At 42.2% G+C, this 20,574-nt stretch overlaps 1 protein-coding gene across 1 annotated transcript in view; it reads left to right on the forward strand.

The window, feature by feature from the left end:
- mdy (diacylglycerol O-acyltransferase) overlaps positions 1–20,574 on the forward strand; it is an 86,954-nt gene that overhangs the window by 9,922 nt on the left and 56,458 nt on the right. Inside the window, exons 2-3 of the mRNA XM_069124457.1 lie at positions 1,564–1,692; positions 8,927–9,021. Coding sequence (XP_068980558.1) covers positions 1,564–1,692; positions 8,927–9,021 — 224 coding nt within the window. The remainder of the gene's footprint in view (positions 1–1,563; positions 1,693–8,926; positions 9,022–20,574) is intronic.

Genomic DNA, 20,574 nt, shown 5'->3' on the forward strand with positions numbered 1-20,574 from the left:
GGAAGTTCTCGGTGACACGTCTGCATCCTGCCATGCAGGCCGTGGCCAGTATCAGAAGTGTGAGATAGCTCTTCCTGTGCGGCTCTCCGGCCGACTCTGTTGGCTTTATCGCGGCTCTATTAATTACCACGATCTGCCATAAATTCAGAGTAATAGTTAGGATTTACTCGAGACAGCGGCCAGGTTAAACGATCACATTAAATGCACATAGTTGCTGGAAATAAGGGACTTCTGTCAGGTAATTACGAGGGACAAACGGCGCAGTATTTCAGGAAAGACTTCCTTTCGCTGTCTTTAATCTTTCGTGGCTTAATCGCGGTATTACGTTCACGGTGCAACTTCTACGCCACTGTGCCACTTTTTCATTTTGTTTTATCCAGTATCGTATTGTTCCTTTGAGATTTGGTAGACTTAACGTCAAGGGGATTGAACTCTCCGATCGAGTTGCTCGTAGGATCTTCCCTTGTAAATACTTAAGACTCGTGGCTTCCTGCGATGGCGGCTTAGAAGCCGTTGTAGTTTCAACCTTAATCATGTCCTAATGTAAAAACCAGTTAGAACTTGGTAGACGGACAGTAAGAAGGTCGAAGTTTAAATACCGAGTAGCAGTCTATTTTTTGATGGCTGAGAAAAATTCGCGAATGATTTCTATCTAAGGCATAGGTTAGAGTAGACTTATGTATTCCACTTTTAACCAACGCTGTGAACTCTTCGTGCTTTGTTTCGTCTCCCTAAATTCTCACACTCAGGGAAGCACGTCTTATCCGGAGGAAGAACAAGTGTCTCCCCGAACGCTTTATGCTTCGAGACAAAACGCTTTTGAAAAGTTTACATGATGGTCCTTGTCAGCCCTTGTCGCGCTCGCAGTCACGAAGGGATGATATCAGTAGTCCGTGGAAGCCGATTACTCAGGTTCACCCTGTGTATTATCTGCGTGAGAGATACCTAAGGCGATGACGGGCTTTTGTATTTGCCACTCATCGCGATGTTGTATATGCCATTGAAATTCCATGAGATGGAGAACTGGTGTATTGTTAACATTGTCCACTTAATAGCCATAGAAGTTCCATGTCGTAGGTGAGAAGGAATCTCGAATGTGCCGAGCATTTCTTCCATATTATACAGCGTAGATACGGTAGCGATATTCCTTCGAAGATGCAGAAATAGAACTGTCCTTAATACGCTTGTCTGACATGGCCTGTTCGTTTCTACCAGCGTTCGTTTCAGGTGGTATGGATCACGAATCGTATATATTTGCCGAGAGGAAAGGATGAAGGGAGAAAAAAAAGAAAGATGGAGTAACCGAGTGGATAGGAAAGATAGAAGGAAATAGGAAAAGCTTGAGCAAATGTTTTCAATATGTTGCATAAATCGTGTACCTCTTCGTAAATTGAAATGGAAATGCATATAACTGTACGGGTATGGAAGCGGCTTTATTGTTCCATTCTTATTCTAGTGATGTATCTATGATGCCTCTCCTTCTTTATATCGCGGACCAGAGCAGTATGATATCGATTTGAAATGAGAATTTCTTTTAACTTGGACCGTTCTTTTTCCTTACAGATGTCATCGTCCCAGAGACAGTCTGTTCTCCTGGAGCTCGGGCTTCGGCAACTTCACGGGATTCGTCAACTGGGGCTTCCTGTTGTTGGGCATCGGCGGAATCCGATTGCTTCTCGAAAATTTCATAAAGTGAGTGTATACCGAGAATCTTGATAAAACTACTAGCTTATCAAATGTATCGTGGACGACACGTGATCGGATTCGTTGAGAATTTTAGACTTCATACTACACCGGACGCAGTACTGCCCTGTAATATCATAGAGGCAGTAATTTATAGGATTTACGATGGATAAAAAGAGCAAGAAGAATGCGGAAGATTCTCGAAAATCTCGACGTTCAATTATTTGTAGCAATTTACGTGGCGCGTAGTCGCGAGCGTAATTTATCAAAGAAACCAGTGTCATTTCGTGACACTGATGTCTTTATCCGTTGCAAAGATATCCGAAGCTTGAGCGTTCGATATGTCCCCGGGGTATTTTTTCGAATGTACGTGCGAGATGGATTATCGAAGCGTAGACCTCTCGATCACACCACTGGTCAAGGGATGGGGCGTGAAAAACACGAAGGAAAGCCCCTAAATGCGAAAGGTTTCGCTCGAGCCTCGAATAATACCATAAAGGGGGAAATATCCCTGGGAGCGACAACTTCATCAAGCTGTCACGGAGACCAGGGAAAAAGACAAGGACGAAAAATAAATTACGAAAGAAAAAATATCAAATTAAATTTTAATTAAACAGCATGGCAGCTTTGAACGACGGATAAATTTTAGTTAATCAGCGAACTGATGAAGTAAAGCTTGAGATACGTTGGAAGGATTTTCCCAAGCTTTTTTTTCACCTGAAATTCGTCCGGTATGGTAGAAACAAAAAAGGGATCAATCAAGTCAATAGTGAAAAATGAGATTTCCCTTGTCATTCGGACACAATGTAGAATTTCTGGCTGGATGTCATTCTTGTCGAAAATCAAAGTCTTCGTGGCAGTCTAACCTATTTCGATAACTACATCATTATCGATGGTCCCGATAAAATCTTTGCGACGTTATAAAGATTATTACCAGAGATACACGTATGGGCGCATTAATTAACACGTGAAAAGGCGAATATAATTCAGCCACGCTAATATGTCAATAACATTGCCAATAAATGCATTTCTATATTTCACAGAATCTATGTATTTACGAGCTGGTTGAATCTCGATTGAATTATCGGATCGATTTTCGCTAAACTCGCTATATCTGGATGTATCTTGCGAAATGTAGATAGTTGCCGCGAGGACAGTTCTGTCTAAAATTTAATTAATTTATGAACAGCGTAAAAGAGATTCTTTCGTTGCCGGGTTGATTAAAATTAACAGCGTGTCGCGAGTCTGATCTCGAACGAAAGATTTCGCCGCGCGAGAGACACAACCTACCTCCCCCTGCTCCTCCTTTACCAATTTTCTGGCCGTTGAATGGAGAAGGGCGAAGTACAAGCCCGGCCCATGAATAATTTCAACGAGATTTTTATCGCCGTTGTAAACTCTCGGCCTCGGGTCCGCTAGCTCCTGGGAGCGCGTAACAGAAATTTATCACGCTCGTTAAGCGCAGAAAAACTTTCGAAAGAAACTTTCGCGACGTAATTGCTCGGGCTAGTCTCGAAGCGTTTTCTAAAACAAACGCTGCTGCAGGTCACTTGAAGACTTTCCGAACAAACACAGGAAATGATTCCACGCGTGACTAGCAGCGACAATTGTTCTCGAGATAGTCGACACGATTTAGCAAATTATTCTCCGATCGTAGAATTTCTAGGAAGTTTCGATGTGCTTTGATACTACCGCCTTATTTCTTGAATCACCAACAGCGTCTTTCTAGACACTTTTGATGTCTTTTTAAAGGGAGGTTTCGATTACAAAGGGTGTGGGTGCGAAGATTCTTATAACGAACACATTTAACATTGCGTTTGAACATGTAGCGACGTAAAAAGAGGAAGTAATTGAGCTAGAAAGTTGTTGCGTGATCCTCTTTCACGAATTACCATCTATCTAGACGTCTGAGCAACTTTCTCGAGGAAGAGTGACTTGCCTAGGAAGTGTTGAAATAGTTTGAAGTAGTTTATTCGACTCAAAATATGCTAGCCTTCTGGCTGGCCTTCTATATCGTGATAGGCTCAAGACAAGATATTTTTCTTATTTACTTCCGCGAGAAAAAAAAAGAAAAAATTAAAAAATATCAAGTAATAGTTGTTATCGTTAGTACGAACCTATGTCATAGACTATTTCAAATACATTTCAGCCGATAGATATAATACATTCGCCTATATTCGATAAATTTTCCGTGCCTCCTTAAATTCCACTTGTTCCATGATAATTGAATTCGTAAGAAATCTGTTGAAGCCTGGAACGGATACAAGAAAAAGCGTTCGTTTGTCGAGTCACTAGAATAGGGCGAAGCAAGCAACGCGATTTCACGGCGATCGAGATTAATCGACGCGGAGAAACGTGGGTGGAGGTGGATGGAGCTTGAAAGAGACACGACAGTAAGAAAGTGGGAGGACGTTTCTCTGCGAAGTGAAAAAAGTAGGAAGAAAACTCAATTAATCGAGACTCTCGGCGAAGGACTCCGGTTCTATCGATAAAAGTCCGTGGAAAGGCATGGAGATAGAAAGACAGAGGTATCGAAGTTTCTATCCCTCCCCTTGTCTTTTCTCGTAGCGGCGTCCGAGAAACTTTTTGAAAGGTCCACGATCTGCTCATAATTTATGCACTTAAACTAGAACTGTACGAAGCTTCGTGCAATTCTTAATGGGTCGAGTTTACGAGGACGCGATTCGTGAAACCGTGAAGATGGAATCAAACGGCGAAATAAGACGAACGTCCTTCTGTGTTTAACATTCCTCGCGGAAATTCATGGATTCACGAAAGATCAAAGCAAATATGGAATAAAAACCGCGGAACTTGTTATAAAATTATCTGAAGGGAAGAATAAACGAGCGAAAGCTCTTCTTCTCCGTCTGTCGAATAACGAACGCGCGCTATTTCCCTGTGATTTTTTAAATCTCCGTCGTATCGGTTAAAAGTACTGCGTGAAATCGAGAAAGAACGAACGCAAAGAGCAAAAATACATTGATGTGTCGGCCGATAACAAATACCCTTGAACAACAACCGTGAAAGCGTATAGAGTCACGATAAAGTTTCAGCCATTATTTTTTGAAGCTTCGTTGGCGAGTTTCATATTCGTAGGAACGATTACAATGTCCGGCTTTGGAAATTTTCGACGATTCGATATCGGGTTCGTCGTGGAGAGACAGTCGGATTCATCGTGTCACGCTCACATCTCCGTCGTTCTATTTTGTCCGCGATTTTCGCAAGGATTCACGTCATACCGAGAAATAAAACTCGTCCACCGTTCATCCGGATTACTCGAGCTATAGTCGGAGAATCCTCGGAACTGTACCGTTGCCCGGTATTACCGAGCGCGAAAAAATGGCATTAGTCGTTTCCGGCATCGCGATAGCTTCCGTTTCGCACTGTTTCCGTATCGTTCGGCTATCTTCGTTCTCAATTTCTGTATATCGATATTCCCGCGCCATAAATCAATCATCGGAGCCTAGAGATTCCACAACTGTATCCTTTGGGAACGGAGGTCGCGGCGCTGCCGTCATGAGATTTATTTCCAAGTAGCTTAGAACGACATTCTCACTAGGAAGGCTCAAAGTGCGTTATCCTGCAGAAATAAGTTTACTTTAGAGTTTGGCCTAAAGTGTCCGTAGCTTTAGGTCTGTTTTAAGAGGATTTATTCAGGTTTATGGACACGCTTATGTGTTGACGTGTGTCCGTGTGAATGTGTATGCACGAATAAGCACGCGTTTAAGTGAAAGTTGAGTACGCGTTGTATGACGGAGAGTTCCTGCAAACTAACTTGAAAAATGAACACTTACGCGCTGTAAAGATTACGGTTCTACATCCTCGTGCTTGTCCCTGTGTTTCGTGTCGAATTTAATTACAATAGGACCGTCGTTTTATTTGATTATATCAATTTCTATGCGCGTTTCAAATAATTGTGAACGCAATATCGTTGACAAGTCGATCGCTAGTCGTCGGCGTGCTTTTGAGTCTAATTGAGGATACTACTGTTGGATGTTTACGCCGAGTTGCATGCACATTTCGCCAGCACTTTAATCCGATTAACGACCCACGGAAAGTGATTTAATCTGACAGATTGCACGGTAAACCTTTGTACTCGTAATCGGATCGCGCCAATTACACTATGAACTTGAAATTCCATTAGATGATCATGCGCTGCCGGACAAAATCCAGGTCACCGGATTACACCCCTAAACGAGGTTTTAAATCGTATCAATGATGGCACGGCCGACCATACAGGTCACTGATCTTTCTAGCTAGTGGCCTCTCTAGAGAGACAGCCAAGGCTTTTTTTACATGTCGTTCCATTACACCGGAACGCACACCGGAGTCTCGACTGTTTCGATAGGAGAGAAAAATATTGCTTGCCCCGGTTTATATAGGGACGCTAACGTGTTGGTTAATGTGTGTCAATGCGCCTCTGCTCATTTATAGCTCGATCGCGTAAACTATCAAATCACCGAGCCGTGTCGTGGCAGGCGGCCACTCTCTTTAGACCAACGATAAAAGGTAACAACGTAAACGTGCTCACCGGCTGCCGGTGTAAGATAAACCACATCCTCATCCCTGACCGCATTTATTAATATTTAACGCGAACCATTCGCGGTCGCGTTTTTACACCAAAACGTTTCATATTGACGTCGTAACTCTTTCAATCTAAACTTCTCCAGCCATCAACCTCTTTCTCTTCTACCTTTCCTCCTACCTACCTCTGTGTAGCTCGACACGAGTGTAGGACTCTTTTCTCGATCACCTTCTTTATCCATCTCCGTTCTTCTTCTGGATCGACGTGGAATTGGGGATTTTATCGTGACGCTGTATTAACGAACTTCGACGAGCAAAGAACGGGCGCGGATTTAACGGGTTCGCCCAGATCAGAACGGCTATTCTCGTTCGGCAAAAGAAATTTAATATCGTTCCTACTCACGCCTTAGATCGATGAATTTCGATGGTTCGGATATCTCCTCGAGTTCATGTTGTTTCGGTTACTTTATCAGGCTTATCTGGAGTAAACAACCACCGATCATCGTATTTTTGATAAATCCAATAAACTTTTAAGCCGGAAACGTACTCTTCCACGCCTCTAAAGCCGAGACAGTCGATTGGAATTTTTGTACGTACTGTCAGTTTTACGTTTGTGTTGTAACGACGAGGGATGAACGCGAGCGGAGATGGCTAGCCTTTATCAGATAGGAGATAGAGCTATCGTTCAACGATTTTCTCATAAATTTGTATTAGTTTTGATTGCCAGAGTTATCGATTGTTTTTTATCGAGCATGACTTGCCCAATAAAAATGGCATATTTATATATAGAGTGAGCTTATTTTTGTCTGACTATGTTTCTTTTCAGTGTCTATTGCGTATATTGATGATATTGATATGATAAATAATTGAGGCGCAACGCAACGCAAATTACATTTTCCTGTAACAACAAACACACGTATTAGAAGCTAGTCCCACTCCCCAAGTAAAGAATGTGCTTGAAGAAATTGATAGGTAATTTAGAAACCGTGGTGAATGAAGACTGATGAAAATGAGAGTTATCGTAACGCTCTTTTAACCGTGCCCTTTTCCTAGCACGTGAATGTATCCCTAATGACAACCTTCGTGTTTTATCGTAACTATCTTCCATAGCATGAAAGCGGATACTTTCGTTATAACTTGCGGCAAGTTTATTTTACAATTTCCGCAAACCAGTCTCCAATAAAGCATCGGAGATTAACGTTTGAATAATTCATACAATTTTCATACGACTCCATATCTCGTCAAAAAAGCGGCGGGAAAATATTACGATTGAAATCAAGATATTTATATTACATGTTGTCCATTGGTTTCGAAAAACAAAATACCTCGTTTCCATGTCGCGTCATCCTTTCTCTCGCAGCATCGGTAAAGCGCTTTTCGATGTCTCGTTGCCTTCACGGCTTTGTATGTTTCATTCACATCGCCGATAGGAATTAACTCGTATTACCACGGTCAATCCTAGATAGACGGTGACGTGTATCGATTTTTTTCGCGGTCCAGCAAAGTGTTTAACAATTCAATCGGTGAAACTGCACAAAGATACACGCGGCATTCTATCCGACCAGTGATTTACCGGATGGTAATATAAGAGGATTGACGTTCCCTTTCGAATCACTTTCGGCTCGCCACCGTACATGGAGTACACACAGTAGCTATCAATTATAAACGTTTGATTTTTCCAGCTCGCTCTTCAATTATAGTTGCCTGCGTCAACGTGACTGATTGCGTTTGTGCTGACAAAAAGCGGCATGACGGAGGGGTGTGGAAAAGGAGTGGTTGTGGACGTACATGGAGAAAAAAAGAACGAAATAGGCCAGCGATCGCGTCCCAATAAATATCGTGGCCCCATGTCGAACCGCGCCCACTTCAAATACTTTAATTACTTCACCTATAAGCCTCGTTCATCATCGTTAGCCGACGCGTTCGACCTGAAGCCATTAGTGTCGGTTAACCTTTCGGCTCAATTTTTTTTTTCTCCTTCGCTAGCCGACCACGAATGTAGTTCGTTTGTCTTCCATGATCGCCGGCGGTCGTGTGCAACAAACGTTTCTGATGGCTCGGATTGATACGATGGCGCACGATAAATCTCGTCGATATAGAGCTATAAAAATTGGTCACGGGGCGGAGCTCGATGTACTGTGAACTGGCGAGTCGTTTCTCTTTCGGATGAAAGTATGTTTAATAGACAGTGGAACGACGATTTACAGGATTTACACGCATCGAAAGAGGAATCAGCTAGTTTTTCCATAATCGAATCTCGCTGACATCGATTTATTTATCCGCGAGATTGCTACACGACAAGGGATGGAATAGGGTTGGAATAGAGAGGAAGAGGATCGTTTTCCATTTCTGCTCCCTCCGTGTCCATCGCCCTCTTTTAAATTTTAGAAGCGAGCGCAGGGCGTCGTTTATTATTTGCCCGAAGAACAAAGGGATCAAGGGGCCTGTGACTTTTTATTTCGCTTACTCCTCGCTCTTCCCTTTTTCGTGTCTCGAATCTTCTTTCTTCAAGGACCCGTGAGGAGCATCGCACCGAAAACGGACGTTAATAACGACGCCTTTGCCCCTCGACCCGTATCGCGATGTAGACACTCGCGTCACGTGACTTCGTAGATAAAACTACAAGGGTGACAGGGGGATGATAATAACGAACAGTGCGTTCCTTCATTTTTCTTCTTCCCGAAGTGTTTACATACTGTTTTCTTTTGTCTTACCGTAGGTATGGGCTCAGAGTGGATCCGTGGGAATGGTTCCTGTTCTTCAGCGGTAAATACGAAGGTGGCGAAGAGCATCCGTCGATTCTACTCATCATTTGTAAGTCGATCGATGATCTCTAACGGTGAAATTCTTGAAACAGAAAATTACGAAGCACGCGAGATGCTTGTACCTTTATAGATAAAGATCAAACAGGAAATATTAGACTACATATTATATGCAATTATCAGACACGCAAAAATTGCAATGTACGCGCTCAGGGAAATTCCTCGTATTTCTGCCGTCATATTTTACTCGACTTTTCTCGAAAGCGCGAAAATAGAAACGTATTACGTAAAAGTGAGGCGGTGTAAAAAGATAATATGTGTCGGGAACGCGAGCAAAAACTGCTAATTTAAATGTAAAAGTAATTAGCGTGTGACTCGTCCGTGCGGATCTACGTTGGACATGCGGGTTGAGAAGATAACAAAAATAACTGTTGTATAAGAATTTTGACCGAAACGTTTACAAAGAATTGAAACGATACCATATTTATTGTAAGTAAAAAGGATTCTGGACAATTTCAACTGAGATTACGGTTCTACATTCTGTTGTTCCAAAATCAAACTCGTACCAAGACCAAACTTAAACTAGAATCAAAAGTTCAAACTAAACTTCAAACAAAGTTCAAACCAAACTGAATCGATGTAACAACCGGTAAACAATCGGTTTCGTACGATAATATGTCTGCTATGAACTCGCACAATTGCCTAGCAAATTTCAAAGACCTGCTTGACTATAATTTTCAAAAGCATGTTTCAACGCGTCCCGCGTTTATCGTAACGCGTCAGCCGAAAGCCAAGGTGGCCACGAGGGTCTGGTTCGTAGACAAACTGGCCATCCGAGGCAGTGATCCTGGCTGAATTCAAATTTATCACTGAAAGGACGACCCTTTATATCGTCGTTTAAAGCTTGACTTAAAAGGCACGAAATTTAGCGCGGCAAAGTGGCGGTACGCGTAAATTTCGATGCTCTACCAAGCCCGCTTTTGGAATTGCCAACCGCTGCCTGCGCATTGTCCTTTTACTACCGTGCGATGCAGTCGGTTATCCACGTTTTCAACTGGAACCACGACATTCGCTCCCAGTGCGAGTACATGGACTCGTGAATGTTTGGTTTCTACCTTTGGTTGGGCTGCGGAGTGTCCGGCTAACCCGGCTGAATCTACGCGCGAAGAGGCGAATTTTCACGACGTACGACGTTAAGAACACGCGAGGAACATTTTTTGTAAGATACCGACAAATTTCTCTTCTGACGTAGCGTTCGAAAGTAATTGTTTTAAATGACGATCTGATATTTACAAAATGCTCCGAGTGATTTGTTCTTAAACATTTTCACCCCTGTCGGATGTTGCTCGTGGGTTCAGCTTGGTAATTTATTAACAACCTGTACGTTGTCATTAATTCTCGCGTTGCACAACAGTCGGTCACGTGGAATTTGCACGGCGTGTCGACTCACTCGATTAACGGGTACAATGTTTCAAATATTCGGCCAGTTACAGAGTTAGCTACGCCTAGAATATCAGGGCTAACACAACAAGTAGCCAACGCAACGAAGTGACCTACTAAAACCGGCCTCTTGAGTTGCATCAATTTGTCGATACTGCGCAACTCTCAAGGCTAATTATCCTCGCGATTAGATAGCGAAATTAATTTCTCCCTGGGAAACTTTCCCTCTGTGTAACGCTTTTACAAAGAACCTCCGGCGTCTGATTTTGGAGAAGGGGGCCTGGATGCTTCGGAAACACCTCGTGAATATGCGTTTAAACTCTCGTTCCGCAGCTGCGCCGGCGGGTTGTACGGCCGCGTGCAAGCCTGCAGATTACACGTACAGGGTCACAGGTACGGGGTTAGAGAGGCTGCAAGGTAACAACGGGGGAAGAGGAAGGGGAAGAGGGAAGAAGCGGAGATCCGGGGGAGGTAGCTTGCATTATTTACACATGAGGGAAGGTAATGCTCATAGGGAACTACGGTTAATAGCTCTCATATTTTAGAATTTTCGTCGTAGCAGCCCTTCTTTCCTTACTGCAGAGCCTTAACATCCTTTCCCTTCTTTTTCCTTCTTCCTCTTTTTATAGTCTGGCTCGTTCGTTGAAGCGAATACAGCCCTCCGGCGTGTTGCCTCCTCTATCCGGTGGCCGTGGGTCTCGCATAATAATTTTCACGGCTTCTGTACGGCCTGGCTGCCGAGATTGCTTTTTAAACGGCGCCCTGGCAGGACCTCCCTGAGTTCGCGGCTCGCTCTTTCGCGATTAGGGGATTAATTATTCCATGGACGTCATGAAGCGCGAATTATACCGTTTAAACGGCTGACCTCCGTGATTTATTCTCGGTTTCTACGTTGATTAGCCGTCCGACACACTTCTCCTGTCAGGTTGCTAGCTGTTTTTTCGCCAGTTTTAATTAATCTTTTCGAAGTTTGAATAATAGAGGACCAAAGAGGTTGACAGCTTTACGAGACCCGGTGAATTTTCATTGCTTAACGTGCCGTTGGCGCTTGGTCGCCACTCGCATTCTGATATCATTTTTAACGGAATTGTTTCGTTGATCCGACAGAATGACTGCCATCTGATAGGCCACGGGGAAATGTATTTTTCATACGCGCACGCCAAGCGTTAATTGCATACTTTACAGGGGCGCGCGCCCGCGGTGGCGACGGCGCGATGCAATTTCGCCACAGCACTCGGCCACGGGAATTGATGTCGTGAGGGTCATCGGGTTAAGGGATGCGTTATGACATTATTGTTCAAGTTTCACCGGGAATACTCGAAATCTGCTTTTCTTCGCGCCGGAGAATCCGGTCGTCAAACAATCGTACATTGTACAACACGCCCGCGTTGTTTTTCTTTTTCGGAAATTCGAAAGCATCCTGGCGTCGACAGAGAAACGAAACACAGACCTTGCATTAAGAGTATAATTGAATTGCATGAAAAAAACTCGTACGCGATAAAAACGTCCGCATTTGTACGTTCCTTTCTCTCGAATCCACATATTCCGGTTGAAGAAACTGCACAACTTCGAGTCACCGGAATTGGAGGTGGAAGAAAAAGTGGATCAGAGGGGAAGAGAATAGACGCACTTTCAGCCCTTGCGTTTCTTTCGAGGGAAATGCTCCTCCTGGACCACCTATAGCAAGCGTCCGTTTGATGGTTTCGCAGAAGTTTTGGGTCGCCAAGTTTCGAGAAACTTAAAGTTAACTGTAACTCAATGCGCACGGTTCTCAAGTGACATAACGAGTGAAGAGCAAATGCGAAAGGGTGCAATAAACAGATAGCGTTAGACTTGCTGTGATCTCGCTTTGCAGTCTTTGTAACGTTGCGCAGGACGTAACTAAATCCCCTTAACTTTGCTAGAAAAATATCCTTAAAAAATAGTCAAGAGTAAACTGCTTGAAATCAAAGTAACCGTTGCCCGTGGAAATATTAAATCTTACAAACCTCTACCTTTTCCTTCTTATTTAAAGAAACCCGATCTTTCGAAGTAAGATTTCAGATTCGACTTGGCGAAAGGAAACTCGTACTTCTTTTACCGACAACCTTAAATCAATCTGTCTTGAGTAAACTCCAATCAATTCCTTAAACGTTTCAAGATTCTTGCATACATTCGATCGTTCCGCCGTCCACGCTAATGGATGAAACATTATGAAGGAATGGAAGAACAGAAATCAGGGAAACTCGGAAGACCGAGCGCGATTTAAATTAAGCTGCAAGTGACGGTAACCGGAACAAGGACAAATTGATATATGAAATCAATAATTCTTCCAGTATTTGGATCCATTGGTGCATAGCTCGCCTGTATAGGAGCGACACAAATCGAGTGGCGTTATCGTGAGCAACTCGTGCGCGAAAAATCCAAGTAATTATCACCGATATCAGCCACTTGAAGCAGATTTCTGCTGCAACAGAGAGGAATTAATAGGATCGATGCACTCGCATCCTGGAATACCAGTCATTGAAATTTATTTTCGGCAGAGGATAGAGGAACAGCGATGGAAAAAATATCCCGAAGTTGAAAACCGCGAGAACGTTATTAGCCAGTGGAAAGTGGTAGCTGCAAAGCGGCCATTGAAAGAAATAATTCGGCGCTTTTTTCCATGGCCTCGTTAACGGTCATAACCGTCGTTTCAACGATGGCCGGCCTATGAAACAATCGACGGTCCGGCAAAGTTCGGCTCCATTTTGCGCGATGTACCGATTCGGTTGAAGGAATCGCTTTCAAATCGAATTACGGCTCCGGTAACTTTTCCCATTGATGTAGTTGCGCAGAAGGAACGAGGATGGAGAAGAGAGAAGAAAAGAAATAAAGGAGAGAAACAGCTGGCAGGTATCACTAGCTATTCTTGGGCTACGAGGAATGTTAAACTTTCTCCAACACTGGTAATTGACGTGGATATGAAAAATTTCTCGACTTTGGTCGGAGGTAATTCGAACGAAAAGGTGTAATAAAATTTCATTGGAAAAGGGAGAGAACAAAAAAAACCGCAACGCCAATAGCGGCGACCCTAATTCATTCTGCGGCTGATTTTATTTCTCCGCGGCGACCATAGAGCGTCGTCGGTTCGACTGTGCGTCGTGTGTACATCGTTCCTGTGCGCTCGTAGCGGTGGCAAAATCGTGGAAACTGATTTTCACGTAGCACCAAGGAAATTTGTGGGAACCGTAGTCTAGTCGCGTTAGAGACACAGCCTTTGGAAACGATAGAGACGCGCACGAATCAACGTATGAATTACTTAATCCACTGCCTATACACGGACCAGGCTATAATAATCGAATTATATGCGAGATTGCGTCTGCAAAAAGCCTTTCGCGCATCCACCATCCGCGTATTCGGCTTAATGTCGTATCGTTGCCGACGCAGTCGGTTAAATGCCGTGCTTATCAGATACATTTGTCGACTTTGCGTTGTGCAGTCGGCTGGCTATTCATCCGGGCATGGAAATCGAATTCCAATTACCCACGCAAGAAACATATTTGCAATTCAACGGGTTTCGTGAAGGGAATTACCCAAAGAATGTTTCATCTTTTACCACGAACTCGAAGCAAAGGGTGTTTCGTTAGACCCTTTATGTTTTTATTAAGGGGTAATACGTTCGATTTAAAAGAAAGAGACTCGGAGGATTCATGGAAACTCAATGGAGTTTTGACTGATAAATTCTTTGACGATATTTTTCACGATCCGTTAGTTAATAGTCCGTTAGTTAGTTAGTTAGTTAAAAGTTAGTACACTTTTCTGTTTTGCTTAAAACACGATCTATAAACGTTCGGTCATCCGAAAGACAGAATTTTCATTGATAAAGAGAGTAGGCTAAAATCTTTTCAATGTTCGATAGCCTTTTATGCATTGGTAAAGCGCATCGCGGACAATTTTGTTACGGATATATTTTCGATAATGACAATTTGTTTCATCCTGTCGAAATTTTCGTCAATATCTCATCGTTCATTAAACCATTTTTACATGTTAATCCAGCGCTTATTGCAAAAGTAGCAGAGAAAATTGAAAAACATGGAAGTAACAGCGTGTAAAGCAATGATTAAATCTCGCTCGATTTACATAATTCCACGTAAACGAGAGGGACAGAGTTTGTCCCCGGTGCACGTGAGAACCCATCGAAAGTTTCGTGTTTGCGGGTACATTGCGTGTCTTCAAAGCTGATCATTTCTATGGTGTTAGCATGCGTTTAATAGCGCCGTTAAAGCACGGGTATATTATACGTACGGCTTTGCTCGTAATTCGTGCGCCGCTGCAAAGGGAAGCCTTAATTAGTACTCATAATTATTCGTAATTAGCACTCGGCACCCCGTGGTTTAGGGTACTTGTGAAGCTCTTCTGGTTGATGATGACGCCGCTGCTCGCAATGGAGAAAAAGAAAGAAATAGAGAGAAGGGGAAACGCGGACCAAAAGAAGGAAAAGGGGAAGAAGACGTGAGAATGAAAAAAAGAGAAAAAGAAATTACCGACTGAAAATCATTGCTTTCACTCCTCATCTCTCGAGTCCAAGCGAGTATTTATATCTCGAGCGCACCCTTTGTCTTTCTTTTGCTCTCTCTCTCTCTCTCTCTCTCGTCTTCAACCTTCAAAGTATTTCGTTCTCTTTAGTCAGGCCTGTTTTTCCATGCTATTTCTCTTCATATATCCTTGATCCTGAATCGAGCTCGCACTATTCGAACGAAGGCTTTCGCGGGCTCATGCGACTTTAACCCTCTGCTTTCCCGACCTCGCTTTTGCGAATCGTTCACCATCGGAGATTTATGCGCGCAATTTAGAATCTCGACTCCGATATCGAAACCGTAGGTACCCTTGACGATCCACGCGAAGAGCAGGTTACTCGGATCTCTAGTTACCATTATTCGACACGATGGGACCTCGCCGAGGGTAGCAACGTAATTCCCCCATTTCAAAATCTGCAGCCCTTTTGTAATTTATCACGAACCGCGGAATGATAAATTGCGTTCGAATTGATAGAGACCCCGTTGCGCCTCCACGTGATTCATTCCCTTCGAACCGGTGATTAAATACGCCAGATATTATTAACGATATTTTGGAAATTTCGACGGGCCGATTCAAATTTTCTTGCGCCGGAATACTAATTAAATTAAATAGCTACAAACAGCTTCTCTCGTAACGTTTTTTGCCAACTTCTCTATTCACGTCTATTTCATTCCGTTTTCAACATTTAATCACGGTGCAAATCGTTTTCACATAAATTATAAAATGCAGTTGGCGAATTGCACGGCAAAGGAGATCAACGAATGAAAAACCCTTCGGCTTTCCTCTCATCCTCCGCCATTCTCCAGTCTGTTTCTTTTTTTTTTACGAAAGTTTTATTAAAAACGACGGAATGTTGCCAACTCGATGTCGGGATATAATTAAAATTTGCCTGCTCGGATTTGATCTTATCTCGTCGGCCATCCTCTTAGTCCCGTTCCCGACAGCTGTGCACTCGCGCCATCTCGCTCCACGGTTTTTCACGAACCCACGTCCGCAACCAACACCGGTTGTCGTCGTGTCCTCCTTCTACCACCCTCCGGACACTCGAGAAGATAGAAGAGACTTACCAAGGAAAAAGTAAAAGTCTTAATTAGCGGCTGAGATCCGAGAGGTGCTCAAGAGTGGAGGTCGATTACCCTCGAGGCCCCAGATACCACTGCTCATCTCGTCTCTGTCTTTTCCTCTTGCTAGAAAAAAAAGGAACAAGAGAAAGAAAAAATTTTTTCACTCGTACTCGCTACCTTCCCGATGAATTCCCTGAAAAATTTGATTCCGTTAATACGACGGCTGACTCGTTAGGGAGCAGCCTGCCGTGGCTCATTAGGAAATTCGCGGAAGAATTTCGGCGCCAGAGAAACTCGAAAGTTTGCGTCTGGCGTTTACCACAATTGCGGACACGTTAATACGCGCAGGATTTAGGATCACCGTACTTTTTATTTAGTTCCTTCTCCGAATGATATTCGCTAATCGACGATTATGAACAATTTATGCAAACTAGTAATATGATATTCTATTTGTAAGCACTAATAATCGATCTGTAGTGGATTATTGTTCCGCGTATAGTGTAATTTTGTTTAATCAGCCTTGGATAAAATGATACACGCAGCTATTCATTGTCGTCCTGCGTATTTATCGTCGAACACAATTATTCATTAAAATAACATGTCGGCCTGTTATGCTAGCAGATTTTTAGCAGGACATAAAATTTGATTTTATCATGATCGTTATGCCGTGAAAACAAAACTGTCGCGAGGAACCAGGACGTTCTCGTTTAAATTGTAGCCGTAAACATGGTATCGGGATATATGTAACCAATTTCCTGTTAGTCTCGCAACATTTAATCGGCTTCGTAGCCGTAGCTGTGTATCATCGACATATTCGATGCGTTTGTCGTGCAAACAAACTGTCTCCCTTCAAGTTTCTTTCCATCGTGATACAATAAATTCATCGACGAGATCAAAGAAATGGACGTATACGTGCGACGATTCAATTATGCGAAACGCGACGTAAATTCGATAACTAGATGTTATGTAAATGCATTGAGATCGTGAAACTCAAGTCGCATGCTTCTATTGTGTATAATACTTTGCGTATACTCTATTGTTCTTTTATAACACGTTCCGATGGTTATTCCTGTCGTCTAATTTTTCCGGATATTTTTCTCCAGCGTCGATATGAACACGTTCCTTTTATATTCTTTAGTATCTTTACCCGTATTTTTAGTTCCCGTTTCTTCTTTTATTCACACTCGATACGAAGCAACGAAGATGCCCGGCTGTTCGTTCGCATGGAAAAACGGTCGTATTTCCACGGCAAAAGGGGTTCCATTAATATCTATTAGTAAGCCGTACTCAACGTCACTTGAATTTGTTCTTTCTCCCTTTCCCGCGGCGTCGTTTCCATAGGGAAAAGAATCGAGAGTAAAGAGGGTCCCAGCTGAAGGAACAAGGGATTCGGTTGTACCTTCAAATATGAGGAATCGTTTGTTCTCATTAAATAACGGGGGAGGATTGAAGTGGCGATATGTTAGTGTCACGCTGAACCGATACGGTTCTTGAATTATCGATACACCCACTTTGCTGAAATCGGTAAAATTTTCATACGTGTTCCCGTAAAACTGCTTTCGCAAAACGTCTTCTTAAATGGTAATGCGATAAAGGACGTGCCTTTTCTCATTTCGAATAATAAACTCGAAACATTGAATTCCTTTGTTAATAGTTTAGTTCGATTAAAATTATTATTGCGATTGAATAACGGAATATCGGATGAACGAACATAGAAAAATCCGAGCGTGTAAAAGGAAAATTGAAACAGAATATCTTGTGTGATTTGATTTTTTGAAAATTACATTTTATACAAACCACAAAAGCTTCGCGTACCTCTTTCGGAAATAATGACAAATTTTTTCCAGTCGAGGCGCACTCGTAATAATTTCAGTGAATTTATTGAACGCCACTTCAGAAGAAATTTATTTCCTCTACTGTGTATTCGTGTGCTTTGCATGTTGTCCGATAAAATATAGTGAAACACGCGAACGCTATTTATTCTATTAATTGTCTTTTCTATAATTAACCGACTTTTTCACGTTTCCCTTGCTTAATGCAACGCATTTGATTCGTCGATCAAGTCTATTTGTCTTCCTTGGTACAGGCGGCCGCACGTGCGCGTAATTCAGCACACAGTGAATACGCGTGCACGAATAGCTGTGGTACGGGCCAGAAAAATGCTGGAAACTCGTAAAACGCGTACGAATTCAAAGAACTCGTAATTAGTCGACGGGGAACACGTGTCGGTCATGAAAAAACAATCGTCGCCTCTCCCTTTGCCACTTTTCCTACTCTCTTCTTTTTTTATTTGCCGCTTTTGTGAGGTTCGAGCCAGGCTGGACTTGAATTTCTTTTTTCAACCGAAAAACGCGAGGATATCGCGTCTGTCAACGAAAATGTTCAACGCGCGATGGTATCGAGTTGGCGGTGGTTGGTATCTCGGTGACACAGTGCGTTCGAAATGTAACCAACTAAATTAAATATTGTCGGTGAAAAGAATTAGGCATTACGCGTACGGCCAGACGACTATATTTTCCAGCTTGGCTGTTCGATTTTCTGTAAATCGGATTTCACAATGCATTCCTTTCAGCCGTTGGAATCAATTCGAAATCGTACAGTTGATTTGAAAAATTAACGCTGTGCGATCAAGGTAACCACACGCGCAAATATTTTAATCAAACAAAAGCCGGCCTACAACGAGATCGAGCGATTGTTTGTTCAAAAAAATATTTAACGAAGTATTTGCCGGACAGGCTCATCGATATGTGTTCTAGCCGGCCCCGTTAATAATGAAATAAAATAGAGAGGAAGAGCTGGAGGATTGATTTCGATCTACGCGTTGGTGACTAATCGGAAATTGGCGAAAGTTTAGCAAGAGATATTATCCATCATTCACCCTCGTTCGTGATACGCTTTTTCAATTTTCGAACGTCGCTTCTTTGACGTTTGTTATCCGGCCCTGGTGTGAATACGATCGCAGATGAGATAGTACGTTGATATCGACTTGTTTGTAAAATAGCAAAGAATTCATCGGACAGCAACTGTTTTCATTTTGCCAGCGATAGCCTGTAATTGTCGTTAATTCCTTTTTAATTATCCGTTTTATGTCCCCAAGTGCCGTACGTGCCATACGCTGTACTCTTCTATCGAAAGCAGCTGAAATAAAATTGATTCGACGTTCGTGTAATCGAAGCTTTTCCCTTTTTCTTTTTTTTACGCCTTTATCCTGTAGTAATATCGTATAGTATATAATTATTGGACTTAACGTCGTTGGTTAAGTATTAAGATGGATAATCGCGTCGGTAAAGTACGACAAAAAGTCACAATACCTTTTTATCATAATTAAAACGTCGCGGTTTAATTCACGTCGATATTCCTAACGCAAAGAACATTTTCATTTGCAAATGTCGGAGTGTTTGAGATCCGTGACCTGCTTCCGCAAGGACCTTGCGGCTCTCAATTTTGCGGGTGTGCCTATCGTACGGTTGCATCTCTTAAACTTATTTAAGTTTCGTCATATTTTATCCGCTGGGACGGACGATACTTCGAAGAATGAGGACGAACCACTCGAAATGAAATCGTACGAACGTACCTGTGCTATGATGCTGGTTTGCGTTGAATCCTGCATAATCTACCAAAGTGTTTTGACTCGGCAAATCCTAGAAATTGCTTAAAGAATGATAAAAGAAAAGAACGGGGAATGAACTTCGTATTTTATGAACGTTTCTATTGCAACTCATTTGTGGGTTCGTATTTTTTGAAAGTTTTCCAACTTTCCAATATTTCCTTTATTTGATTTCCGATTGGTTTTTATCCATAAAAGAGTTGATTATGATACGTTGCTAATATTAAACAGAGTTCTACTTATTTCGATAACCATATCCTTTCACTCTTTTATTTTGCTATAAAAAGCTTATAACATAATAAAAGTAAGATTGCATGATGAAGGATGGAACGAAGCGTATAAAAGCAGGCTGAATAAAAGCAAAAAATAGCGGAGGAAAGAAATTTAAATGTTAGAAATTATGTAACGCTTTGAGTGGCAACTGAAACGAGAAGCGTCTAAAAAATCAGTAGTCACGGCTCATTACTGGCTACAAAACCGTGGCGAACAATATATCTCGCATAATACTCTACATAATCCCCGCCTATTTTTCTCAGGTTTAAGTTTACACTGACTCTTTATAGCGTAAAATGAAATTTCTTTTTTTTATATAATGGTAGATATTTACTTTTAGCATTTTAAATTCAAACGGTCGTCTTTAAACTTTTATAAATATCAATCGCTTTTAGATATTCGAAGTTTAGTGGGCGCTTTGAAATATTCAGGCTATAACTATCATTTTGAAATTAACAGATTTTGATGGCTATTTCCAGATTTTGAAACTTTAACGCACGAATTTGTTAGGTTTTACACCCATTTTCCAAATATTTCGAGAATATTTTCAAGATCTACAAATTCCGTAAAGACCGTAATTGCAAGATTTACGTTTTCGAAGGTATATTTATCAAAACCACCATACCTGTTGTTTCTTATACCAAAGAAGATACGATCCGTTTTTGTTACCTTGTAGGAACAC

Source organism: Bombus flavifrons, chromosome 12 (genome assembly GCF_040668555.2).
Source record: "Bombus flavifrons isolate JBK064 chromosome 12, iyBomFlav1_principal, whole genome shotgun sequence".
Lineage (NCBI taxonomy): Eukaryota > Metazoa > Arthropoda > Insecta > Hymenoptera > Apidae > Bombus > Bombus flavifrons.